This window comes from Poecile atricapillus, chromosome 1 (assembly GCF_030490865.1).
Source record: "Poecile atricapillus isolate bPoeAtr1 chromosome 1, bPoeAtr1.hap1, whole genome shotgun sequence".
Lineage (NCBI taxonomy): Eukaryota > Metazoa > Chordata > Aves > Passeriformes > Paridae > Poecile > Poecile atricapillus.
This window is the reverse complement of record NC_081249.1, coordinates 129,494,769-129,519,044: the sequence shown is the minus strand read 5'-3', so window position 1 is coordinate 129,519,044 and position 24,276 is coordinate 129,494,769. Positions and strand designations below refer to the sequence as shown.

The window sequence follows — 24,276 nt, the reverse complement described above, 5'->3', positions numbered from 1 at the left end:
ATTAATTTCTTCTTGTTATGTTCTAAGATGGATAGATGTCCTTCAATATTGAACACTGAAATAATCGTTGAGCCAAAAGAAACCAAAAATAGAAAAATATTATTGCTCAAGCTCCTGTGAACAGCTCTGGGCATTCCCCAAAATTCTGTCAGTTAAAACTGGGCAGTGGAGGCACCCCAAAACTGAAACACACACTTTGGTGAGTTGTGTCAAGAGACAACCCCAGCCTTGTTTGGCGAAACAGAAACTGTATTTTTTAAGTTAAATACATTGAAGGGAGAGCTTGAATGACATTTTGAAAACTAAATGCTAAACATATTGCAATTGAGAAATCTAATGAGTATGTTTCATTAATAATTTTCAAAATATTTTTGAGCCAACTAAAACAACCCACCACACATGCACTTGGGTTCGATGATTTTCTTTCTGAAATTAGTTACAACTATGTAATTTGTTTTTACCAACAGTGTTTTTACTCTCTATCTCCCATATTTTAAATCTTTGGGAAAATAAGAAGCCTAATGCCAAACCCAGTAGTTACTGACCACCTGCAAAATTTGTCTAATATTCCCTATGACAGCTATTCTACAAGCCAATTACAGATGAGGAAATACAGAAAGCAAAAAAGCACTGAATAAATATACCCACTTTGATGCACATAGCCTGTGGCCTTCCCTTTTAAAATAAGAAACTGAAAACGTTTAAACCTGCTGCTCAACACAAAAAGTTATTTGCATATATCCAGGGAATAATATCTATCTCAATTCTATCATAAAGCTCCAGCCTACATTAACTACATTCTTTTCCTCTCCCTGATTTCATATGGAAGATTCCATGTGATAGAATGCATGCCCTGCCAGAAACATCACTTTGAAACTCAATTTATCCAAATTAGACATTATTTTCATGAAGTAAGTTCAGTTTTATTTCTGAGCAGACACCCTATAGGAGGTATTAAATTCACCAGCTGTTCTCAAGAAATGGATTGTTATGTATGGTCCTCCATAGTTTGTGTACATTCATATGTGCTCATTCAAACACAATGCTACGCTTAAAATTTTAATTATATTGTCAGTGTTCTGAGATCTTTCTGCTTTTGAGCAGTTTTGTCATATTGTGCCTGCCCCAGGCCAAAGGGATCTCAAGCCAGCTACAGAGACACTTACAAACTCCTTAAAAACAGCACACCCAGTCTTCCTAAAACCTGCCAGGTGATTCTGTAGAATGACACAAGAAAGACTCTGAGGTACTGAAAGGGCTTCAGAAGAGGCTTCAAGAGAGGCTTCACAGAAAGGAATGGAGCTGGGGCAGGGTCTGGGGCACAAATCTGATGGGGAGGAGCTGAGAGGGCTGCAGGTATTTAGTCTGGAAAAGAGGGGTCTCAGAGAGGACATTCTCACTCTCTACAGCTCCTGAAAAAAGGCCTTGAGAAAATGGCCTCAAGTGGCAACAAGGGAGTTTAGATTGCATCTTAGGAAAAATCTCTTCACCAAAAGGGCTGTCAGGTATTGGAACAGACTGTCCAGGGAAGTGGTGGAATCGCCATCCCTGGAGCGATTTAAGTCATGTGGAAGTGGCACCTGGGGACGTGGTTTAGTGCTGGATTTAGGACTGCTGGGTTAGAGGTTGGACTCAATGATCTTAAAGGTCTTTTCCAATCTAAAGAATTCTATGTATACCTCTGGAAAAGTACTGAAGGATACAAAGGCACAACATAGTTCTAATTATTTATCCTCTAAGTGTTTTGCAAAAACCTTGATACAAATTATTAGAATTTCTGCTTTTACATGAAGCAGAGGGAGTAACAGGGTATTCTGGGTTGCAAGGGAAACACAAGGATCATTGAGTTCATGGCCCATACGGGATTGATCCTTCAACATTGGCATTTGTAGCACCAGGTTCTGACCAACTGAGCCAATGGTTCAGTCTTCCTTGAAAGAGCTCTGCAAAATTAAAATCTGACAGCATCACACAGGTCTGTTTCAACACACTCCAAAAACCCCTAAACCAAAACAACCACCACCACCACTCTCAAGCCATATTAGTGTAAGCACTGCACCACTTCAGAAATGATCTGGTAGCCCACCTCCCGATGTATTGTATGGAAAAGGAAAAAAAAAGGTAGAAGTACACACAGATGATGCTTTCTTCAATTTTATCTACAATCACTAGTGCTGTGTATTTAAAAAAAAGATCTCACAAATCTAAACACTGACCCAAATCAAAGTTTAAATACTTGATAATAAAAAACTAGCTATGATATTGTGGGTTTGTTTACTAACTTCTTTTAAGGAATTTATATTTTCCCTTTTTTCTTTTTTTTTCTTTTCTTTTGGTGTTTTATGTTGAAATGCATAATCATGTATCTTATGTTTCACTACATTTCAGAGAAATACTTCTATAAAAGTGAAGTTCAAAGTATTTTCCTTTCATTTCACTTTTGAACACTATCCCAAATTGCAGTAGCTACAATAATCACAAGCATATATTAAATATGCAATACTACGAAGAAAGAGATTTCCAATGTTTACAATTTGAAGGAAGATCTGGTCCTCCCCTCTTGTGGAATTTAACATATGCAGCAAAATATAAGAAAAGAAATCACAAGTGGCATACTAGAAGCAGACACATGCATATTAAAATGAAACATAGTGCTGGCCAGATTTTCATTAAAGGTGATATCTTTTCTACAAGAAGTCAAACTAAAGGAAAGGAACACGCAAATAATTTCTCCATAAATTCTAAATGATGCTTTACAACTACTGCCTTAGATTCTTTTTCTTTTTTTTTTAGCATAATGATAGCTGTTATTTTTCCTACTGCAATTTCTCTCATCTTTTTGCTACACTTTTGACAGCTCATTTACAACTTCACCTACAACTAATCAGTAAGAATGTAAACCTTCTCTGGAAAAATCTTTCAAGTGCCAGTCTCCTGAACACCATGGAAGAGTAAAACAAAAATAATGACTTCTAAACTGGCAATAAATAACTACAATTCCAGCCTGACACATGCTCGAGCCTCAGAGGACAGTAAATATTAGAAACATTACCAAAATATTATTCTTCTTGTTCTCAAATAACTTTCCAGGAGAAAAGCCAAGCTATGAGGACAAAAGATTCCAATCCCAAAACAAAGCCAATCTATTTACCCAGGGAACTAAGGTGGCCAAATAAGGAATGAAGGAAACATTAAGGATTAGATATACATTAACAGATACACATTACTGAGACTACAGAGCAACATCCTACAAAGGTCAACAAAGAGTTCACACAAGTAAGAATAAAATATTCCTGAAATTAAAATAGCAGCCACAAACTCCTACCCAATTTTTTCAACCCCACATTTTGATGAAGAGTTCATGCAGCTTAAGATCTTCATCCATTACTGAGGGTTTCTAAGCTATCCACGCAAATATATGAAAAACCTATAAATAAAGCAGGTCCTGCCAGTAAGATTCACTTGTCTTCAAACTGCTTGTCTTTGCTCCCAGCTAAATTATTTCAAGACTATTTTCCTCCCCATTTATTTATGTAACACATACCAAATATAATAAAACCATAAAAAGCTTTAACATACAATAAATGAGTATTAGTACACATTATTTGCACTCTTCCACTCAGAGCCTTTAGCTGAAATGCAAAGAAAAGTCTAAATTATAATTCAAATACATCTAAATACTAACGCTTTTTTGCTAAAGAAAATGGCTGGCTGTACATGCAGCATTTTAACAGGACAAAACAAATGAGACTGCTCATTTCCTTATGAGAACTCAAAGGCAGTCATACCAATTCACTTAGGAACAAGGAAATTAAAAATTATAATCATCACTATTACCTACAGTGAGTAATTTATCATTCTTTCTCTTCACTAGTATCATGTTCCAACAGTGAGTGGCTACAACAAATACAATTAGACAGCTGGCCACAGAAGTGGGAGATAATGTGCTTTTGATGGAGTTTATCCAAGCATGGAGATGGCATGTTTGTCATCCATGCAACAGAGATGCTGCATTTTTATCACAGGGCAGAGAAACCCCTGGCAATTAAAACCCAGCAATTTTGTGTTTTAAAGATTAATAATTTGGACATCTCTGCAGAAGGCTACAGATAGTAAACAGTTGAGAAAGACAAAACCTGCTTTGTAACATGGTAGAGCAGTACTTCCTTTACTCAGAAATCAGGCATTCAAGATGGGTTTAACTGTGGTACCCAAACCAGATTTCCAACTTCTAGCTTAAAAAATGTAGTTTCCCAGCTAAGGTTGGAACCAAATATTCATATGGTAATACTTCTTGTTGGCTCCCAAGTGGAAGACTGGACATTAAGCAATGAAACTGCCTAACATTTAAGAAAATTTTAAGAAACAAAGATTTTTTTTCCTTAATCTGAAGAATTTTCTCTAGTCAACTGAACTTCATTTTTCCTCCTGAAGGTTTTAATACATCACGTCCTCTAATTAGTTCATTATCCTTCTTTCACCCCCTTTCTCCCTCCCACTTTTTATACACATCTCCCGCTTTTTGACAAGATCTCCTGGGAGCAATGAAGAGATACCATTTTCCTCTTAGGGGATATTGTTATTCAGCTAGGAAAGCTCAACCTTGATGGACTCACAGGGGAAATGCTTGCAAACAAAAGAGAAAGTTTGTCAATTGATTTCTATACTGAGGGTAATTACCATTATATTTTATCTCAAAAGCTCACACAGTGATCAACTTAGAATACAATTAACAGAGTATTTTTCTAGCAGCATCTACTAACTGATATTAACCAGATGTCTCATTAAAATCAGCAGTGACAAACCCTAGCTCTTTATTAGGAAAATGCACTTCTGCAGGCTAATTAATTTTATTTTTTGCTGTTATCTTTGTGGGACCAAAATCAAACCAACTTGCAATAAAAGCGCTTTGGAACAATTTCATATAATGATTCCATGCAACTGTTTCATGCTTTGAAAATCTGCAATCTTTTAAAGTTAAAATGATGCTATATAAATCTAGTGCTAGGAAATGCTTCTTTGTGGCAAAGCATGTGAGGAATGAAGGAAAAATTAACAGAAGGAATATATTCTCAGAAAAAAGCCTTAACTACCCCACCCTGTCTCAGGACTTCTAAGACTAACCAGCACATAAAAAGACAAATTTTTTATTTTTTCAATCACTTTGTATTTCTTGTGTATTAGAATTTTTTTTTGGCAGACTTATTTAATTTTTTGAAGATCCAGAAGAAAAAATCTATTTAAAGCCTTAGTAATTTTTTAAGGCTATGGCTCTATGTATTATAGGAGCATCTGCAACACACTCAATATGCACCTACAGTAAGACATGAGGCTCATCTCTTATGAACATGACTTAATACCCTGCTAGGGGGCTTTTTGGTCACATAGAAGTATGAGAGTAGTTTCAAATAGGTGGAAGGACAAACAAATCAGATGTGTCAATGCCATGCTCTTAGTTTTCTGAAATGCACAGCTTTTCTATTTCACACAAGCTCACCATGATGGCTGGGTATTCATACCCTTAGTGCATTCATCCAAACCCAGAAAACAATCAGCTGAGGAAAAACTTTTAGATTTTAGATTTTAAATCTAGATTTTAGAGGAATTTAACATTATTTTGCATAGGCAGATAGTGATAGGACAAAGGGGAAGGTTTTTAAACTAAAAGAGGAGAGATTTAGATTCGGTATTAGAAGAAATTCTTACTGTGAAGAAAAGTGAGGCCCTGGCACATGTTCCCCAGAGAAGCTGTGGATGCTCCATCCCTGCAAGTGTTCAAGGCCAGGCTGGGTGGTGCTTGGAGCGACCTGATCAAAGGGGTGGGATCCTTGGGCATGGCAGGGGGTTGGAACTAGGTGATCTTTAGGATCCCTTCCAAGTCAAAGTATTCTAAGATTTTGCCACAGAATCATGAAGCGTGGCCTCTCCTGCCTGGGGGATCCTGAGGGTGTTCTAAACCATGACCAGAGAAAATGTAGTAATGAGTTGGTAAAAAACTGCAATTTTGGTTCTGACTCCTGTCAGCTTTTCCATCATCCTGTCCTGTTAGCACAGACAAGCAAACAGGCTGATGGGAGGAAGCAGCAGACCCTTATAGGTCTGTTACTTCTAGAGATGCCAGCTGAGAGTTTAGCTCTTTAACCACTTAACATCATGTTGCACACTCCAACCAGAAGAGCCCACAGGACTTTTCTCTACTTGCTAAATTACTTCCCATCAGTGCAAAGCCTCTGCAAAATGAAGTTCAGCAAAAGCAGCTGTGCATTCCAATCTGCTGACGCACTTCAGTGTAGGAATATCTGCCTCACACAGTGCCCTGGGAGGGAGCACGGAAACCCACTCCCCACAGCCAGGGACACTGCAAACCAGGAGCTGGTCTGCAAGAGGATCCTTAGAACAAATAACAGAACTATGTGCCCCAACATTTTTCAGTTGCCTGGTTTCTAAGGACAGATTATTCAACAGAAGCAGTCCTAGTTCTGATGGTAACATTGCTCTGCTATCAGCAGTGTTGATGGCAACACCAGGAATAAGAAAACCAAATCTGCTTTCACACTTCCATGGCTGAGGAAAAGTTGCTTTGAAATGAAATACAAGCATACGAAGATGGATTTCCCCACTGCTATTTTTGTGGAAATTCTTTTGTCAATAAAGCAAAGATATTTTAAAATGTTCATCTTTTAAACACCCCCTGAAAAATCCTAACAGCCAGGTACAAAACCCTAGAATTTTGGGAAATGTAGGCAACTTTCTATTTTTATGCAGAAAATTAAATGCCAGTAGAACAACAAAATATATGCATACAAGAAAAACATAAAATATTATTATTTTCAAAGAACAAATTGCAATCTTAAAGCATCTCCTCAAAAATTTCAACATAAATAATGGACTTTTATTGTTCATTTACTGCAAGGTTAGGCAGCCTGATATGATGGATGAACTGTCAACCCTCAACTAAACTTCAACAATCCATCATAGAAACTGTGGAAATTTCACTCAAGTGTCGATAAACCTAAATGATGAACTGCAAAACACTTTACAGCATTCTGATATTTTTTTAGAACCTGCATTCACTGCAAAATTTCAGAAACACTGTTTTTCTCAAACATCCCCCCCCTTCTTGGAAGTCTTAAATGCAGGTATACATTTTGATTTATATGCCAATGATGCCACGGAATTATAGAACAGAAATGAAGTTTTTGTAAGAGCCTAGTGCTGGGGAAAACAATGTTTATAAAATAAGCTATTTTACTTTACCCAAGCATCAGAAAATGACCAACATTTTGTAACGATTTCTGTTTAATCAGTTATTCAAATGTGGCCATATTAAGAAAATTAAACCAGGGCTGCAGTGGAGCTTGATCTCAAATCAAACCTGACCCTGCCCTGAGGCAACTAGAATTATCCTACAATACCTTGAAACAGGAGGGGTTTCATTTTTATGCACCGTAAAATATAAAGGTTTCCATTTAAAAAAACTGAAAATGTTACTGTGTATTTACCTAATTTGGTGATAACTGGCAAATAAATATGAAGCATTTGTATGCATCTACTAACTAAAAATTATAATGATTTAAACTATGTACATGGGAAAATTTCACTTTTTGACACCAACAAACACTTATGCAGACTGTTACTCTGCAAAAATGTTGGCAAATACAGCAGCATGAACTAACATCTAAATCAGGAATTACATTGCCTGATGCAGGCATCCAAGATTTTGTTATCAGCCTAAGCGGTTTATATCATACAGAAACATATTCTTTGTGTCCATGTCAGAGGAAGCCTGCAGTTCTGCTTTGTATACATGTGCAAAAGCCCAATAAACCAGCTGCAGCAGAATTAATTTCAATGTATTAGAAGTAAGCTAAAAAATACCCCTTTACACTTGATTTTGTGATGTGACTTAAGCATGGAAGTCCCAGAAGCTCCACAATACTCCAGAGGGCAAAAATTTCAGTTTTTACTACTGCTTTCAGAGTGTAATGCTCTTTTGTCAAATTTAATGAAGGTATTTTAACAAATTGGTAGAAAGCACTTATAATTTGCATTGAATATAAAAGCAAATTACTGACATTGCTGTAAAAATTAGGCTATCCTGCCGTTGCTTATAATGTAGTGTTTGAAAGCTCAATGCATTTATTACTTAGGCAAGCTAACACCAGACTTTCTTGTATTTCAGAAAGTGGGCTAAGGAACAAAACAGAAACATCCAAGTGCTAAGATTCCTTACCCTTCCATTTCCTCACCTACCTGTATTACCCTGTAACACCATTACTGGACTTTTACATCCATCTCTCTTTATAGAAAGAGCTCATTTGACACCTCTGTACTGCAGGAATGAATGTTTCAAGGCAAGGACTGATGATAAATGAAGGATAATTAATTCATTATCTCTTAGTCCAATGCGATACCGACCATGTGTGAGGAAACTAAAGTTGTCTTACCGTGCACTGTGTGCTCACTGTAATGCTCAGGGTGAAATCTGAAGAGAATTCCAAGTCTGGAGTGGATGCAGTATTACAGTCAATATGCTGTCAAAATCAGTAATAAAATTCTGTCAGTAAAAGTGAGGAATGTCAATTAATATCTCCCTTTAGATGAAGGTTGTTCAGTTGTTCTCATTATGAGACAACTTTTATGAGGCAATACTATTTCAGCTTTCCAAAAAATGGGAAGAGACTAAAAAAATACCTAATCTCATGTGACAAACACCTGAAACTCCTCTTCCTCACATGCCGAAATAAACAGGCACTTTGAGTGGCAGTGGTATGGAACTACACAAAGTAGCTCAGTCTGCTCAGGAAAGTTGCTTCTTGATGACAGCTGCCCCTTGTTGAGAGTAAGCCGCTTTCACAGGCATCTTGACCTGTTTTAAACTTGTTCATGTAGTCATGTGGTAAACTACAGCATCAAACTAGTATGGGTTAAGACTGGGAGGTTTTGATTTGCCAGATTGGTTTTGTATCCATTCCACAATAACTGAGATTGAAAGAGACCTTTGGAGAACCCCCTTTCTAGACCTTCACTGGACTCACTCCAGGACAGTCATCTCACTCCTGGCACTGGGGAGCCTGAGATTGGATATGGCACTCCACAAGCCAGCTCCCTGAGGTGCAAGAGAAGATGCATCTCTCTTGAGCTGCTGGAGATAATACTTCTTCCTAATGCAGCCTAGGAAGCTGCTGGCTGCTTCTGCCACAAGAGTGTGTGTTACTGGCTCATGGTCAGTTTGGTGTCAACCAGAATTCCCAAATTCCTCTGTGCAATGCTGCTTTCCAGCTACGAAGCCCCCAACCTTTGCTGGTACATGGCGTTATTCTTCCCTCTTCTCTGCAGAATTTCTGCATCCAGATCTGGGGTTCTCAGCACAACAGGGACATGGAGCTGTTGGAATGAGCCCAGAGGAAGCCACCAAGGCAATGCAGCACCCCCCCTGTCAGGAAGGGCTGAGAGAATTGGGACTGGTCATCCTGGGAAAGAGAAGACTTTGGGGTGACCTAACTGTGGCCTTCCTGCACCTGAAGGGAGCCTACAAGAAAGATGAAGAGAGACTTTTCCAAAGAGCATGGAGTGGCAAGAGGGAATGGATTCAAACTAAAAGACAGCAGGTTTAGATTTGATATTAGGAAGAAATTCTTTACTGTAGGGTGGTGAAGCCCTGGCGCAAGCTGCCCAGGGAAGCTGTGGCTGCCTCATCCCTGTAATTGTTCAAGACTGGACTGGAGAGAGGTCTGAGCAACCTGGGACAGTGGAAAGCATTCTCGTTCACAGCAGGAATTAGAACTGGATGATCTTTAACTCAAAACCTTCTCTGATTTTTCCTCTGCCTTATCTTTCTTTAGGGAATGTTTTCGTTCCTGTTAAGTTACATTATGAGCTATATAGAACAAGTACCACCTGATGTGAGCAAACACACCAAAGTACCTTCTGTAATAATCACAATGATGAATAGGAGCATTTTTAAACTTTCCCTACAAAATATAATCCATTTGTTCTGTGGGATAGCTATTGATGAAACCAATTTACCTGTAAGGCCAGGCCACTGCTCCTGAACTCATTAATTTTAGTACTTTGTACTGTAACTCCAGCAAACAAGTACATGCATTGATTTTAAGTTATTTTAAAAAACACGCTGACTAAAAGAGAACAAATGAGTATAAATCCATTCAGCACAACAGTTATGCTACATGCTCCATGATGGCAAAATTTTGTAAGCCCCTACATCTGAGTTGGACAGTGACTGCTCATGACAGCAAGGATTAGAAGGGGATATGCATGCACTGTTACCAGTAGAGTATTGCCAAAGTATATCTGGCTTTGGAGAAGAAATCATAGAACAGAACAGTCTAAATACGGGAAAATTACCTTACTAAAGGCTCCAAGTTGGTAAAAAAAGCCATTAATACAAACCTTCCAGTCTTAACAGCAAGAACCTTATAGCACTTTTATGACTTGGAAGATGCCAAAGTTTGTGTGTGCCATGTGAATTTTTACCCCTCCTCCATAAACAAAGGAAACTTTTCACCTGGCTCCTAAGCATTAAGTACTATGGTACCTTAATAACACTGGCTGTAGATACCAGTGTGTTTGGATCCAGCACCTCAACAACAGCTTCTGGAATGACAGCTTTCTTCATACAAGACATGTCAAAGCCATACACATCTTCCCAGAAAAGCAGTTTGTCCACGTGTTTATTCATGTCCCCAACAGCTACCAGACTGATGGTACACAGATCAGGATAAACTGTAACAACACAGAGTAGTGAAATTTTATTTTACACACACAGATGACTTTTTGTCTTTTGTCTAAAAGTGAACAACATCTCAAAAGAATAATAAAAAAAAAAAAGAACATTTTCTAGCTCTCGGACAAGACACTTTTTCTGATACTTTACTTTTTAGAGTCCCATTTGTCCACAGAAAAAACTAGACACAAAAATTTAATTTTCACACACTACTCTACTATTTCCTGTTCATAACAAAATATCTTTGTAGTTGAATCCCACTACCAGGAAATGATTGGAAACTTGATGTCTGAAGAAAATAATTTGGAACGGCCTATTCTGGCTTCTATACAGAGACTAACAAAATAAATTTCATAACTGTAGAGAGATACTCAAACAAAAATTCAGGTGAGGGCTTTGCAATAAGAAACCTCTGAAAATACCTTATTTTCAGAAAAGACCATATATTCTTACTCAAAAGTTTTATTCCTGTTTGCTATCAGGTCTGGCTGATTCTTACCTTAAAACCTAAAAAATTATTTCTGGGTACTAGAAATAACCACTTTTCTGTCCGCATCTGGAGAGTAGGAAGTGGCCCAACAGACAGAAGACAACTTCATGGATTCCCTCTCTCTCACTTTCAGGATAAAGGTATAATTTTACACTATTTTCACATTCATGCTTTTCCTTCTCCCAAGAATATCTTCAGAACAAGTAACTGCAGCTTTTACAAATAGTAGTGGAATTTGCCTTTTTAACATCTGCCAACAAAGTCAGTCAATTTCTTGGCAATCTCAACTGACTGGAAAACCCACAAAGAACAGCTGCTATGTACATAGTTGTCTATAGCCCTAACAAATAGTAAAAGAAGATCAATTTGTATTTAGCTAGGTTTCTTTTCACAAAAATTCTCATGTTTTGTTCTTCAGAGTTTTAAAGCCTCTAAAGCCATATACATTGAATTCTTGACCTGATTCAGAGCAAAATGTCAACTAAAACACCTTATTTAATTTTATTTTATATTAATACATGAAAGGGGCAGTGTTAATACAACTGAAGCCACGTTTCTCTCTTACTCCCCAAAATCTGGTGAACTGTAAAATTAATTTTGTCTTCAGTTCTGCTTGAAATTTTAGTTTATCAAAATGAATAGCTCACTGGTACAGCAGGGTAGGTCAGAAAAGCAGTATTTTCTGCCTTGCAAAATAATGAAGATAGAGACAGCAAATTGAAATTAGACCCTTCATACAGTGAGAACAGTTTTAGGGCAAAGGAAATATTCTTACAAATAGTGATTTTAAAGAATAACCTTCCCTGAAGTTTTTTTTTGTTCTATAAAGAACAAAATGTAAAAGTAAGCACACTGACATTTTTTCTCATTTTCTGATTGTTTAAAGCAGAATAAATAAATATTAGCAGGCTTAAACTGGAATCCCATTGGTAAACTATCATCATCTCTACTTTGCAGCTGAGAAAATCGGGGCAGAAGGTGTCTCCATGAACAGCTTATAATTAACTCAGCAGTACAAAGACAGTTTGATGAGAATCCAAACAGGAAGACAGTGAAGTGTCCTGTCTGAAACAAATCACTTGGTTCCAGCACACCTGACAGCTGTCACACAAGCACAAAACATCACCATCTGGTGGTGGGAGTATCTGCAGGTAGTTTCTGGAACCAACAGCGAGTGAAGCCTGTTTCTCCAAGCTTTCCCACTGCTGTTTAACAGTGCGTATGTATAACACTTGGCTTTACCTCACAGCATTCACACCTTCAACAGCAACCACTGATGCTCCAAAAATTAAAAAACAGTGTGATACAGGCAACAAAAGCGAGGGACAAGAGCCTTAGAGGGATTATTTTTTAGGGGAATGGGTTTCATAGGATGCAATGGTATGGTGAGAAAAGAGATGAAAAGACTTGCAGTCCCTGGTTACAGAACACACAGGAGCGTTGTAGTGCCAGTGGAAATGAAATTTAAACCCACAACAAAATGTCATCAACTACTTTGTAAACTTCCTTCCTCTGACTAGCCCAAATTTCTGGGACATTCTGTAAATCAAAGAGAAATTTAATCCCCTCTATCAATCATAAAATATTTGAACTGGATCATAATTGGTTTTCATAAAATCTTTGCTCTCACAGCAAATCCTTAAATCAGCAGTGGAACTCATGATTGATTATACAATGTGCTTAAGAACAAGAGAAAATGTAACCACAAAATGGTCCAATTTAATCTGCATTTTTACTATTAATAGCAGCAGAAGTAGACAATGTATTCAGACTTAATCCAAAAGAAATTTGTGTTCCACCAACAGGGCTCAGGGAGAAGACTAAAGCAATTCATTAATTTACAGACCCACCCATGTCCTATACACTATATTGAGACTTGACTGAAAATGTAAGCAGTGCTATCTGAATATCAGCCTAAATCAACTGAACACTGTGGAGTTTTGTACACATTTAAAAGCACCTGCATAAAATTTGCCATTTCCCCATTACCCTTGATTTCCCTGGAAATCCTGTTTCTTTCTGTAACACTTTCCTGTGCAACCCTGACAGACTTGTTATTTTTTTCCCCATTAAGCCTATAATTCAGTAATTATTCCTTCTCACAGGTGAAATGAGCAAAATGCTGATTGGACAAAAGCACATACTCCTCAGAGCTCTCCCAGATTCATTGCTTTGACCATCTGTGTCCTTCTCGACTCGGTGCCCACGAGCCATCCGTCACCAGAACAGCTCACGTGGCAGGGAGAACATGATGGGAAATCCTTCAGCCTTCAGCAATGCCTCACAAACTTCAGGACACTGAAGGGGAAGACAGCAATCTTCCAAATGTGCAGAAGTAACTCCACGTGAATACCATCACTGTTCTGATGTGAAGGAGCATTATGTTTTCAATGTATTATGTTTTGAATGACACCTTCCTTACCTTTGTCATCCCTTGACAATGTGAACTGGACTCAAGTGTGTGCAAAAATCTAAGTTTCAGCAACAGCTCCAAAGAACAAACAGATGTACCCTGGGCAGCAAAAATTATCCCAAATAAAGCTATTCTATGCTTTGGCACAAGCTACTCCAGCATGCCAACAGGCTGAACTGAAGTAATGACAATATGACTGACTGAACACAGATCTGGAAATTTGGGTTCTATGCCCAGCTCAATCACTGAAGGATCTGGTCAAATTGCAGCTGCTGCTATTGCTTTTCTCAGCTTTCAAACATTCTCTGTAATAATGATCTTGGGCTCAATAGTACATAGTGGCTTTAGACAAAATTAAGCAGATTCATACGTTTCTCTTGTATGGCTTCACCTCAGAGTGAACTCTTATGTCTGGCTCATCTGGATTTGGATGTGCAATTCAGCTGCACTGCAGAAGAGTCACAGCCTGCCGTGACAAGCAACAACCTGCTGGACAAGCTGGCAGAGGAGCAGTAACTGCAAGCACCTTAATGAAATTGTTGATAGAACTGAAAATCCCATCAGTGCCTGAACAACACTGTTTGCTTTGTCAAGAATCAAAGAAGGACCCAAGACTATTGTTATACCCCAAAGGATGAGTGTACTGCAGAACCAGGATACCCCATCTCTCAAAGGAATCTCTGGGACTTAAAAACCAAGAGCAAACCTACCAACAATACAGTTTAAAAAGAGGTCAGAAATTTCTGTCCCTTTCAGGTGGCTTTGGAGGTAGTAGCTAAACATAAAATGATTCCTTATTTATTTTAGGGAATGTCACTATATTTAATTGTATTGCAGTGTAAAATTAGCACGTATCTACACAGAGCACACATCTGTGTTCTTGATGTGGCTGGACTATTCTACATTACTGAAAACAAAAAAGCTCTTAGTAAGTGGTTACTAAATATTCTAAGACATCTCTTGCTTGTATATTCAGCTTTGTGAACAACGGCAGAAACCCCATTTTCCTGCTGCACTCTGTAGTGTACAAAAGCTCACTGCAACCAGAGGGAAGCACTGCAGCAAGCACTGTGACACAGTCATTAATCCAATCATTAGGTCAGTGTGGTGAAACTGTGTGCATGGTTAGCACAAAAGGGCAAAAAAACCCCAGACTGATGACTACGATTGAAAAGGTCAGTATGAAATACAATACTGACAAAGGAATTAAGCACATGCAGAACTTGTGCAAAGAACTCATCACATAGGGAATAAATATTTACAGGCATTTAAAGACTGCTTAAGATGACAATACCTAAGCTACTTAAATGGGTAAAAGAACTCTCCTTCAAAGCAAACCCTTTTGTTTTGTCACAACCCTACCCTCAAGCCATAAAAATAAAGAGCATATTACCACCAGGATAAATATGCTGAACTGAAACAGTGTTAATTCCATTAGTTATTTCATATGTTTGAAACTGTGTCCACCCCACACAACTTCCCTCCTTCAGGAGAACACCCTATCCATTATTCCTCTAATTCACAGTAGCTTACTCAAATAGTATCACATGTTAAAGAATTTGTTCGTATTTATGCAGAAACTTGGATTTCAGGAGGGGAAAATAAAAGCACACATGTGTGGGAAGAATTAGGGAGGAAAAATTTAGTCTGTACTTAAGCATAAATAGCCCACTCTATTCTTAAAAACACCATTAACTTGAGACCTTGGTAATCCATCTAATGTTCTTCTATTGCCCATACAGTAAATTAATGCCTTGAATCTCCTACTAATGGAAACATTTTTCACTGAGAATGGCAACTTTCTCATCCATGCATAGCTTATTCTAAGTTTCTGAGTTAATTTAGCTTCCTCCCAGAGCTAAATTTATTGAAAGAATTGAACACCAACCTGAGCCTCCCTCTGCCAGGTACTTGTCCTTTGCATAGATGACAGAATCCAGCATTGACTCAAAGAGAAGGAAATAACCCTGTTTATAGAAAAGGGAAAGAATTTAGAAATCATTGTGTTTCTTCTATTTAGACATTCAACAGATAGGCTTCATCAACACAGTTTAAGACCATTATCAGCCCATACACCCAAAGTTTCTCAACAAGAGCACTGTCACTTCAAAGCTTATTATATAAAGTATCATCTTCCATTTCCCAAACTGCAAGTATGTAGCACACAGAGAAAATAAGTATGCCATCTACACCAATAATTACCCAACAAGACACCTACATTAAAAGACATTGAATTCAACTCAAAGCAAGTGAAAAGCTGTGTGTATTGATTTTTTAGTAATAACTGTGAGGTTCCAAGAAAAATAATAATAAACAATAAAAAATCCCTTCCCCTTCAGATCTGAAAGTTACACTGAAACTATTGTCAGAGAAAGGCCAAATGGAATTCATCTTTGGTTCTTCATATTTACAACCTTGTGGTGCCCTGTATCATCCTGGTCAGTGCTCACTAAGAGAGGTGGAAATAAATCGTGTACCAAACACAGGTTCTCTGGGTGTTCTACATCATTTAGCAACACTTGGACTTGCAAAATTTCCAGGATAAAAGTGGTTACAACTAGATTTGCATTGGGCTTTTTTGAGTTGGAATTAATTTTATGGCAAGTTAATCTTACTGCTATTGGTGTTTAGAATAACTTACTGTAAACTTCAATGAGTCATTTGCTGAAACAAGGAAACATTCTTTATTTGAATATTTAAGATATTAAAAAACTCAAAAACAGTATTAAATGAAATTAACATTTTATAGAGAACATCCACTTTCTCAACTACTTCTAAACAAACTGCATACTTATGAGATATACAGCCCTTTGTTTTCCAATTGATATACTGAATTTATACCTTTCCTGTCCTCCAAGTTTGAGCACTGTTACTCAATACTGTAACATATTTCATCTACATTCTCGTAACATCAAATCCGTTAAGACAAACACCAAGAAAGATTTTGAATTTTCATTTAGCAACCTAATTTTCATTTTGTTTAAAACACAGCTTAGCCATGTGGCTTGATTTACTTGGCAAGAACAAAATGGACAGCTGAAGTCCAGACTGTGGACCTGCAGTCTTACAAGCCCAGTCAGCAGTAATTTACCAAAGGAAATCTAGAAAGCTGCACCAGACTGGATGTTAGGAAAAATTTCTTCACCGAAACGGTTATCAAGCACTGGAACAGGCTTGCCCAGGACAGCGCTGGAGGGATTTAAAAGTCATGTGAACGTGACACCTTGGGACATGGTTTAGTGCTGGACTTTGAAGTGCTGGGTTGGACTCAATGATCTTAAAAAAAATGCTTTAAGTTCAGAATTGCTTATAAATGCCATTTTCCGCAGCCTTCAGAACAAAAAACAAAACTGAAAACCCCAGGAACCTGAAGCATGACATATTTGTATTCAAAGAGGACACAGTGTAAAAATAATGGCCATGTCCTTTTCTTAATCTGTTTCTTCTAGTAATAGTGCTCCACTGAAAACTTTTCTTTCCAATCTTGCCTGTTCTTCTACTTTACTGCCCAATTTCTGTACATCCTTAGAATAAGTCCCAGAAGGATTTGTGAGCAATAGGGCTGTTATTAAGCTTTGCTGAACAGCTGAAAAGGCCTGAAGCTCCAGCTGCGTCAGGCAGGGATAATTTGATGCCCATGGCAAGCCAGAAGAACAGCATGGAACCACAGCTTTCTTTTTTATACTGTTATGGCTTAATAACAGAATATGTTTACCTCACAAGAAGTATTTTTAGATGCCTTTAACTGAAAATGAGTTGTTTTCACGGTATTTTAAAGATAATCTCTAGGACATGTTGAAGACGAATCACTAGCAAGAGCCAGTAATTCACAAAGTGACATCTTTCTGGATCAGTTCTTCCTTCCTTCCTTCCTTCTTTCTGCCCACTAACTACACCTGCCAACCTGTGCAAGAAGTACAGCTGGAAGACACTCCTTCAGGAGAAATACAGAAAAATTCTCACCATCCTTTCCCTTTCCTCTCTGGCACTGCTGGTTCTCCTCCCACTCCCAGTTCTCTCTCCATCCCAATTCATTATAGCATTCCTGTAAGTTACGTAAACCATCAATGGTACTGAATCAAGTAATTTACTACTTACACCAAAACACTTTGCTCAGTGTGCTGTGCTCATCTCTAAGTTAGAATGTAATTTCACAGCCTGCTGCCCCACCTGAAGGGAAGCCTTCTGGAAAGAGAATTATACCTGACATTTTTCCCCGTGATGCTGTGGGGAACTCTTGCTTCACCCCAAAAAATGGTGAAGGGTTTACTTTTTCTTAAGCACGCTGTGACATCCTCAAAATCAATCAGTGCAAAGAGATGTCTATGATACAAATCTGTGAGCTGCATATTATTAGTACAATCTTGATAGCTGCTAAACTAAGACATATAAAAGGTGACATTCTCTGTTAAAGACAACCCAAATGCAAAGAAAACTAAATTTTATGTTGTCCCATTACATATTTCTACTAAAAAACTGGCCATTTCCTTCTCAGAAGGAACATGAAGTTCTATATTTTTGGTATTTGCAAAGATGAAACAAAATATTCCCCAGCTAACAATAAAGCCAGTAAACAAATGACAGGAAGAGAAATGCACAGCACTATGAATAACTCTGTTCAAGCACACGCCTGCCCTGCCTCATGTCTGCCCCAAGGAGACATCCACTGAGCCCCTTGAATCCACAGCAATGTGAATTCTTCTACATTTCTTATATATCCTTTATATCTGTATTCTGTGTTCCTAACAAAATTAGAAAAGGCTCATAAATCAATGCCTTAATATCCTGCATTGTTATTTTTTTCATGTTATTCAAATATACTACAGCATTCTTGTATTTATTTTCATTTTAATTCAAACCTACATAGAAATATTTTACGACTGATCAAAATATAAATATAAGTATTCAAGTTCTTTTAGTTTAAGTGTTTCAGTATTTACATGATAACCTTTGTGGAGAAAAAGAGTTCAAGCTCTTTAAAAGCATCAAAAAGTGGGTCGAGAACAGCAAGAATTAGCAGAATTTTTGGTACAGCAGGAAAAAAAAAGTGTAAAGATAGAATTTGGAAGAATTGTTTAACTACTTGAATAAGCATTGTGTTTCCCCTCCACTTGCTATCAAAGATGCATTTTATTATTTTTTATAACATTACTGAACCTGGTCTAGTTCTCCAGATTCAGTAAGGCACAATACTGAATATTTATGAGAACTATCAAATCACTGGCCCAGAGAGTCGATTTTATCTTTTTTTAATCCACAGTGGTATAAAAAAGTGCATTATTTTCTTAAACTCAAGTTTCTAACTACAAGATTTCCACTGGCCTACACAGTAAAGCAAGTTACAGAAGGTATGCAACACAATCCGATAACAGATTCTGATCTCTAACGCAAAATTTAATCTGGCATTAACAAATGCACAAAACTGATGTGGCCTACTCTATGTCATGAAAAATTACATTTTATTTGACCAAATTCCCTCCAAACCTGTAGCCCACTTAAATGACAAGCAGCAGCTACACATAAACACTTCAGCATGCTCTGCTGCAGCTCCATCTCTCACATGCTAAGTTTGCCTTCATGATGGTCTCTCATGTACGATTTAATTAAAAAAAAAAAGAGAAAAAAAGAGGAAGTAATTCATTACTGACAGAACAAGCTCACAAATCTCAGAATGACAACTTGACTTTGTCATTATGCACACTGTTGTTTTGTTAAACAAATAAAAGTGAGAACACCAAACAGGAAGATGTGAAGAGCAGAAAGGTGATCCCCATTACTGGTGTTGACAAAAAAAAAAATCATGCAAGGAAATAACTGTGTATATCTCACAGAAACAGGGGAAAGGAGGAAGGATAGAGAAGATGGTTTCAGTGTTTCAGACATGCTCATTTCCTTTTCTTTTCCCTAGATCTTCAATGCCTCTGTTCACAGCCCATCCTCATGTAATATCAAAATTATTTTAAAAAAAGGAGAAAGAAATACAAAAGTAAGAAAAGAAAAAGGAGAAAAGAAAATATTAGCTATCTGACCAAAGACATGATTAAAATGCAAGTACTGGGTTGTATCCTCAGTGTATTTTAATCTGACAGTCCATCTCTTCCCCAGTTTTATCTTGTATAACTCTACTGCATATTCAGTACCATAAAGCACTGCATAAAAAGCCCAATTTATGAGTACATGTTGTGCACTAACATTGTAGTGTACAATGTTCAGCAACCTGCCTTTTGGACAACAAGAGAACAGCTCACAGCCCTTCACACCTCCCACTGCCTTCTTCTGTGTTTTACACACTGGGTTGAATTGAACACAATCACAGAAGTGTCCTGAACTGATGCTGACATTGTCAAACACACAAATTTCAGATGTCATAAACTAAATTTAGCACGTTACAAACAAGTTCACTGCTGGTTTCTTTCACAGGCTCAAATTAAACTACTGAAGATAGAGCTGCTCTTCATTCAGCCTCTAACCCTGGAACATGAAAAAAACATATCCAGAGGAATTTAAATTCGGAAAGTATTATTATGGAAGATGGCAAGTATGCATTTGAAATACAAATTTCTACATAGACACACATGCAGTTATACACACCTGCCCTCTGTGTAATTTGAAATGCTTTTCCTATTTTTCCATTATTTAAGGGAACAAATTTACAAATGAAAGAAAGGGAAGAAGAGCAAGCAGTTTGTGGCAGTCATAGGTCACTTCTGCAATTAAGTAAATGATCATCAGAAACCATCATACTGCATAATGCAATGCTGTACCTTTTATGAGAAACTGCTCTACATGAAGCTTTATCAGAAAGCCTAATCTAGAAACAATCCTGGAAAAATGCAGTATTTTTCCTCTCTCTTGCCTCATACTTGTTTTTAATTTTCTGATGTTCCAGACAAAGCTCTAAAAGGAAAAAAAAAAGCTTATTGTGTACTGGTCTTAAGCAGTGATCTGTACCAAGCAAAACAAAGCTATGGCTCCACAAAAGGGATTGACATTTACTAATCTAAAAGCAGTTTGTTTTCTAAACAGAACTGCAACTTTTCATATTTTTGTTACAAAGAAAACATGAGAATTTTCCTGCCAGTACATACAGATTCTCTGCATAAAGAGGCAAAATCTGATATATACTGAATTCTTTTTTGATCTCATGCTTCAATATTTCCAACATTTTCAAGCACTTACATTCACATATTAAGAACAGATTTCGCACTGTATCATGTAGGGAAGCAAATGAAAAAGTAAATTCACACAAGAAAGCTAGACAAAGAGGAATCTTCATCTGCATTAGGCAACATAATGTTCCTTTCTGGACAGTGTTGGAACAGTGTCCAGCTATCAATCTTACTTCCACAGCATTGCCCTCTTTATCTCTGACATGCAGCAACCTATAAAAATCCTAACATACCTAAATATTTAAAATACCTAATCAGATTAAGTGCACATGGCTATGTAATTACAACATTAAAAAAGGTAAATTAGCACACAAAAGAAATATATCCAGCATTTAATATGCCATTTCTTACAAAAGCTGAGTTTTGAAATTTGTTAGTTCATCTTAGAGGCACTGATTTACAACAGGACTTCAGCTCACCTACCCATGCTCCCTTTAAAACCATATCTTGGGCTACGAAAGGAGAAATATATTTTGGGAATATTAATCTTGGTGCACATATTAGGCAGTTGATAGAAGCTTCCCTGAAAAACTATAATTACATTTCCAGTGAAGCCACCATACTGTCAGAAATCACCAACCATAATGTGCTATTTTTAAATCACTGTTTTAAACCAATGGCTTAAACTATCATTGAAACTAGTGACCTCAACACTAAATTAAGCTCATGTTTCAAATAACGTACATTACAGCAGTGGAGGAAAATCTGCAGATTTCGAGTTCACTCACAAATGTAATAAACAAATATTAAAAAAAAAAAAAGGCAAACCAATTTTGTTTTCGTCTTTCCCTATGGAAAAAGAGGCAGATACATACGGATCCACAGTGAGTGCGTGCCTTCCCCCCAAAGGCCACTGTATATAGCAGAACAGCCACAGTTTGTTAAAAAACAAAACCCCACAAAGAAACAAGTAACACTGAACATAAGTTGCCATTACCGATCTTAAATTTCAGGTAGAAAGGAATTTTTAAGTCACAACAGCTGGAAGTAGAATGAAGAAAACCTGTGTTTTGAAGTGCTTTTTGAAGGCTTGTGATATTAGTACACTGACTAGCAGAAGTTCACAAAAAACAGTTCAAAGAGATGTTTTCTATCACATTTTTGATAGGGAACAGGCATTCCTATGTCACTATGAAACTCAGGCTGGCACTAGGTTTTGTAACACAGATTTCTTTATTAGGATTAACAGCAGGTAGAAAGGACAAGTGTGTAACGGTTATCAGCAAGTACATGAAAAAGTTAACAGGCCAACAGCTGAAATCCAATGGATTCCAGGAGATGGCTCATTTAGACACTGCTGTCCGTCACACTTCTTTTGTACTTTTAAAATCAGTGGTTTTACTGTGATGCTAAAACTCAGCAATGAAAAGCAACCTTGTTTTCAAGCTCTCTCAGTATTTGCAGATTTCCAGAGGCAGCACCTCCCCTCCTTATCACCTTTTCTGCACAGTCTGGAGAGTCCTTAGCTGAATTTGCAGACTGAAGTTATTTTACCCATCAGAATGAGCTGGCTAGATGACTAATACAATATTCCTCCATTATTTTCACCTGAGCAGCCACAACAGTATGACTGAATGCTTTATAGATTTCCAAACTAACTACGTAACAGAAACTTCCTGCACCCAAAGCAGCTCAACTGTACTTTGAGAGGCTTGACTTGGAAGAGCTTGAACAAGAGGGACCATGAATTGTGTCCAAGTACCACACAATCAGGACTGCCATGACATCTCTGACATTGTCCAAGACACTGCTGGAACCATGATAGATGCTTGGGTTAAAATAAAAGTATCACTTATAGAATAGCTTTTCAGATGAAATAAAACCCATCTTTTTCCTGAACACAACTTGAAAAGAATAGCCATGCATCTTACCATCCACTCAGATATAATTATGTCCACTTTTTCCAAAGGCAGATCAACTTCCTCAATTCTTCCTTTGACTAATGTAATAATCTTTTCAAGTTTATTTAATCTGCAAGTCAAAACATAAATGAATTAAGTTTCTATTTCTAATTTATGCCATCAAGAGAAACATACTGACATCTATATTTCACATTCCTCCCCTCACAAACATTTTGGTTTAAGTAATCAAGAAGCACTAGAATGTACCATTCCTCAGTTATATTTCATAGGGAACATTTCCAAGTAGCTAAAAATCACAGCAGATTTAGTGCCAGAAGATGGCAGGGAGTAGATCTGTATACCTCCAACATGCCATGCATACAAATGTGCAAGCTTCAGAAACCAGGAAAACAGAGAAGACAATTTTAAAACTGCTGGTCCTTTTTATTTAAAAATTGCTTGTTTCCATTTCTCCTCCTCTGACCTCCACAGCAATCAGAGCCTACTCACCACACCAGGACAGCAACAGAAATTAACTTCCTTACAAGGCTGTTTGTATGACTCGCTTTTTTATTTAACCAAATCAGCTGCAAAGTCACTCAGAACAAAGCTTCCCTCTAAATCAGTACTACAGTTATTCAGCAGTAAAGACACCCTCCCCACTGTGATTTGGGCAAAAGCATCTGCAATATTCAGTACCTGCACTGATCAGGGATTACCTCACATGCATGACAGCATGTCATGGTACAACCATCCTGCATAAAAAGGGAGGGACTGGGACAGGACTACAGGTTTTGAAACAAGAATTGCATGATAATAAAATTAGTGTGTACATGCTTGAAATGTACTGTTTTTCTTCTTGGCAAACCATATTAGTCTTTCTTGCACTTATCTTTATTACCATGGCTATTCTTACAGAGGGCAGAAAAATATTTCCACCACAGAAATTTGTCTTCCCACTGCAGTTCTTATCTCTGCCTCTTCCCTCCCTCTCCTAATATCTTACTCTTACATTCTGTCTGGCTCTCAATGCAGACCAGTAATGACATTAAAAATCCAATCTAAAAGACAATGGAAGAACGGTCAGTATGAAGGGAGGGAAAGGAAAGGGTCAGAGGGCTCCTTGAACACACAGGCTGTTGCAAAGATCAATTAAATCCTCTACACAAGACAGTCTTCTGTTAGAAGATAGCAGTGCATGTCTAATATAATATTTAATGCTCTAAACAGAAGTAAAACCAGAAGTTCAAAGTGAGGAATGTTAAAGAGCTACCACCCACAACAACAATTTAAGAAGGATTAAAAGAGATCTAAAGACAAATTTCTAAATGACCACATCCAGGGACATGATTTACAACAACAGAGAGGAACAGGATTAATTTACTACATATGTGTTTTCATTTATAATGCTTAAAAAAACCCAAACCAACCAATGTAGTTTACACATTGTAGAAAAAACTGAGACGTTAATTTAGGAAGTCTACTTCAACTTTCTATTCTAGCTTAACAGTGATAAATGACAAAAATCAAATCATTCACTGTGCTAGAAATTTTACAGGGACTATTCACAGCAAGAAAAAGAAAAGGCAATCGTTTAGTCTAAAGTAAGTTTATTT

At 37.4% G+C, this 24,276-nt stretch overlaps 1 protein-coding gene across 2 annotated transcripts in view; it reads right to left on the bottom strand.

Annotated features, from left to right (window-relative positions):
* PRMT3 (protein arginine methyltransferase 3) overlaps nt 1–24,276 on the bottom strand; it is a 53,850-nt gene that overhangs the window by 12,781 nt on the left and 16,793 nt on the right. The window contains exons 9-12 of one of the 2 annotated variants that reach the window (XM_058828344.1): nt 22,691–22,790; nt 15,539–15,617; nt 10,559–10,746; nt 8,448–8,534 (exon numbers count right to left, since the gene is read on the bottom strand). In XM_058828344.1, coding sequence (XP_058684327.1) covers nt 8,448–8,534; nt 10,559–10,746; nt 15,539–15,617; nt 22,691–22,790 — 454 coding nt within the window. The remainder of the gene's footprint in view (nt 1–8,447; nt 8,535–10,558; nt 10,747–15,538; nt 15,618–22,690; nt 22,791–24,276) is intronic. The other variant, XM_058828348.1, reaches the window with a different exon arrangement.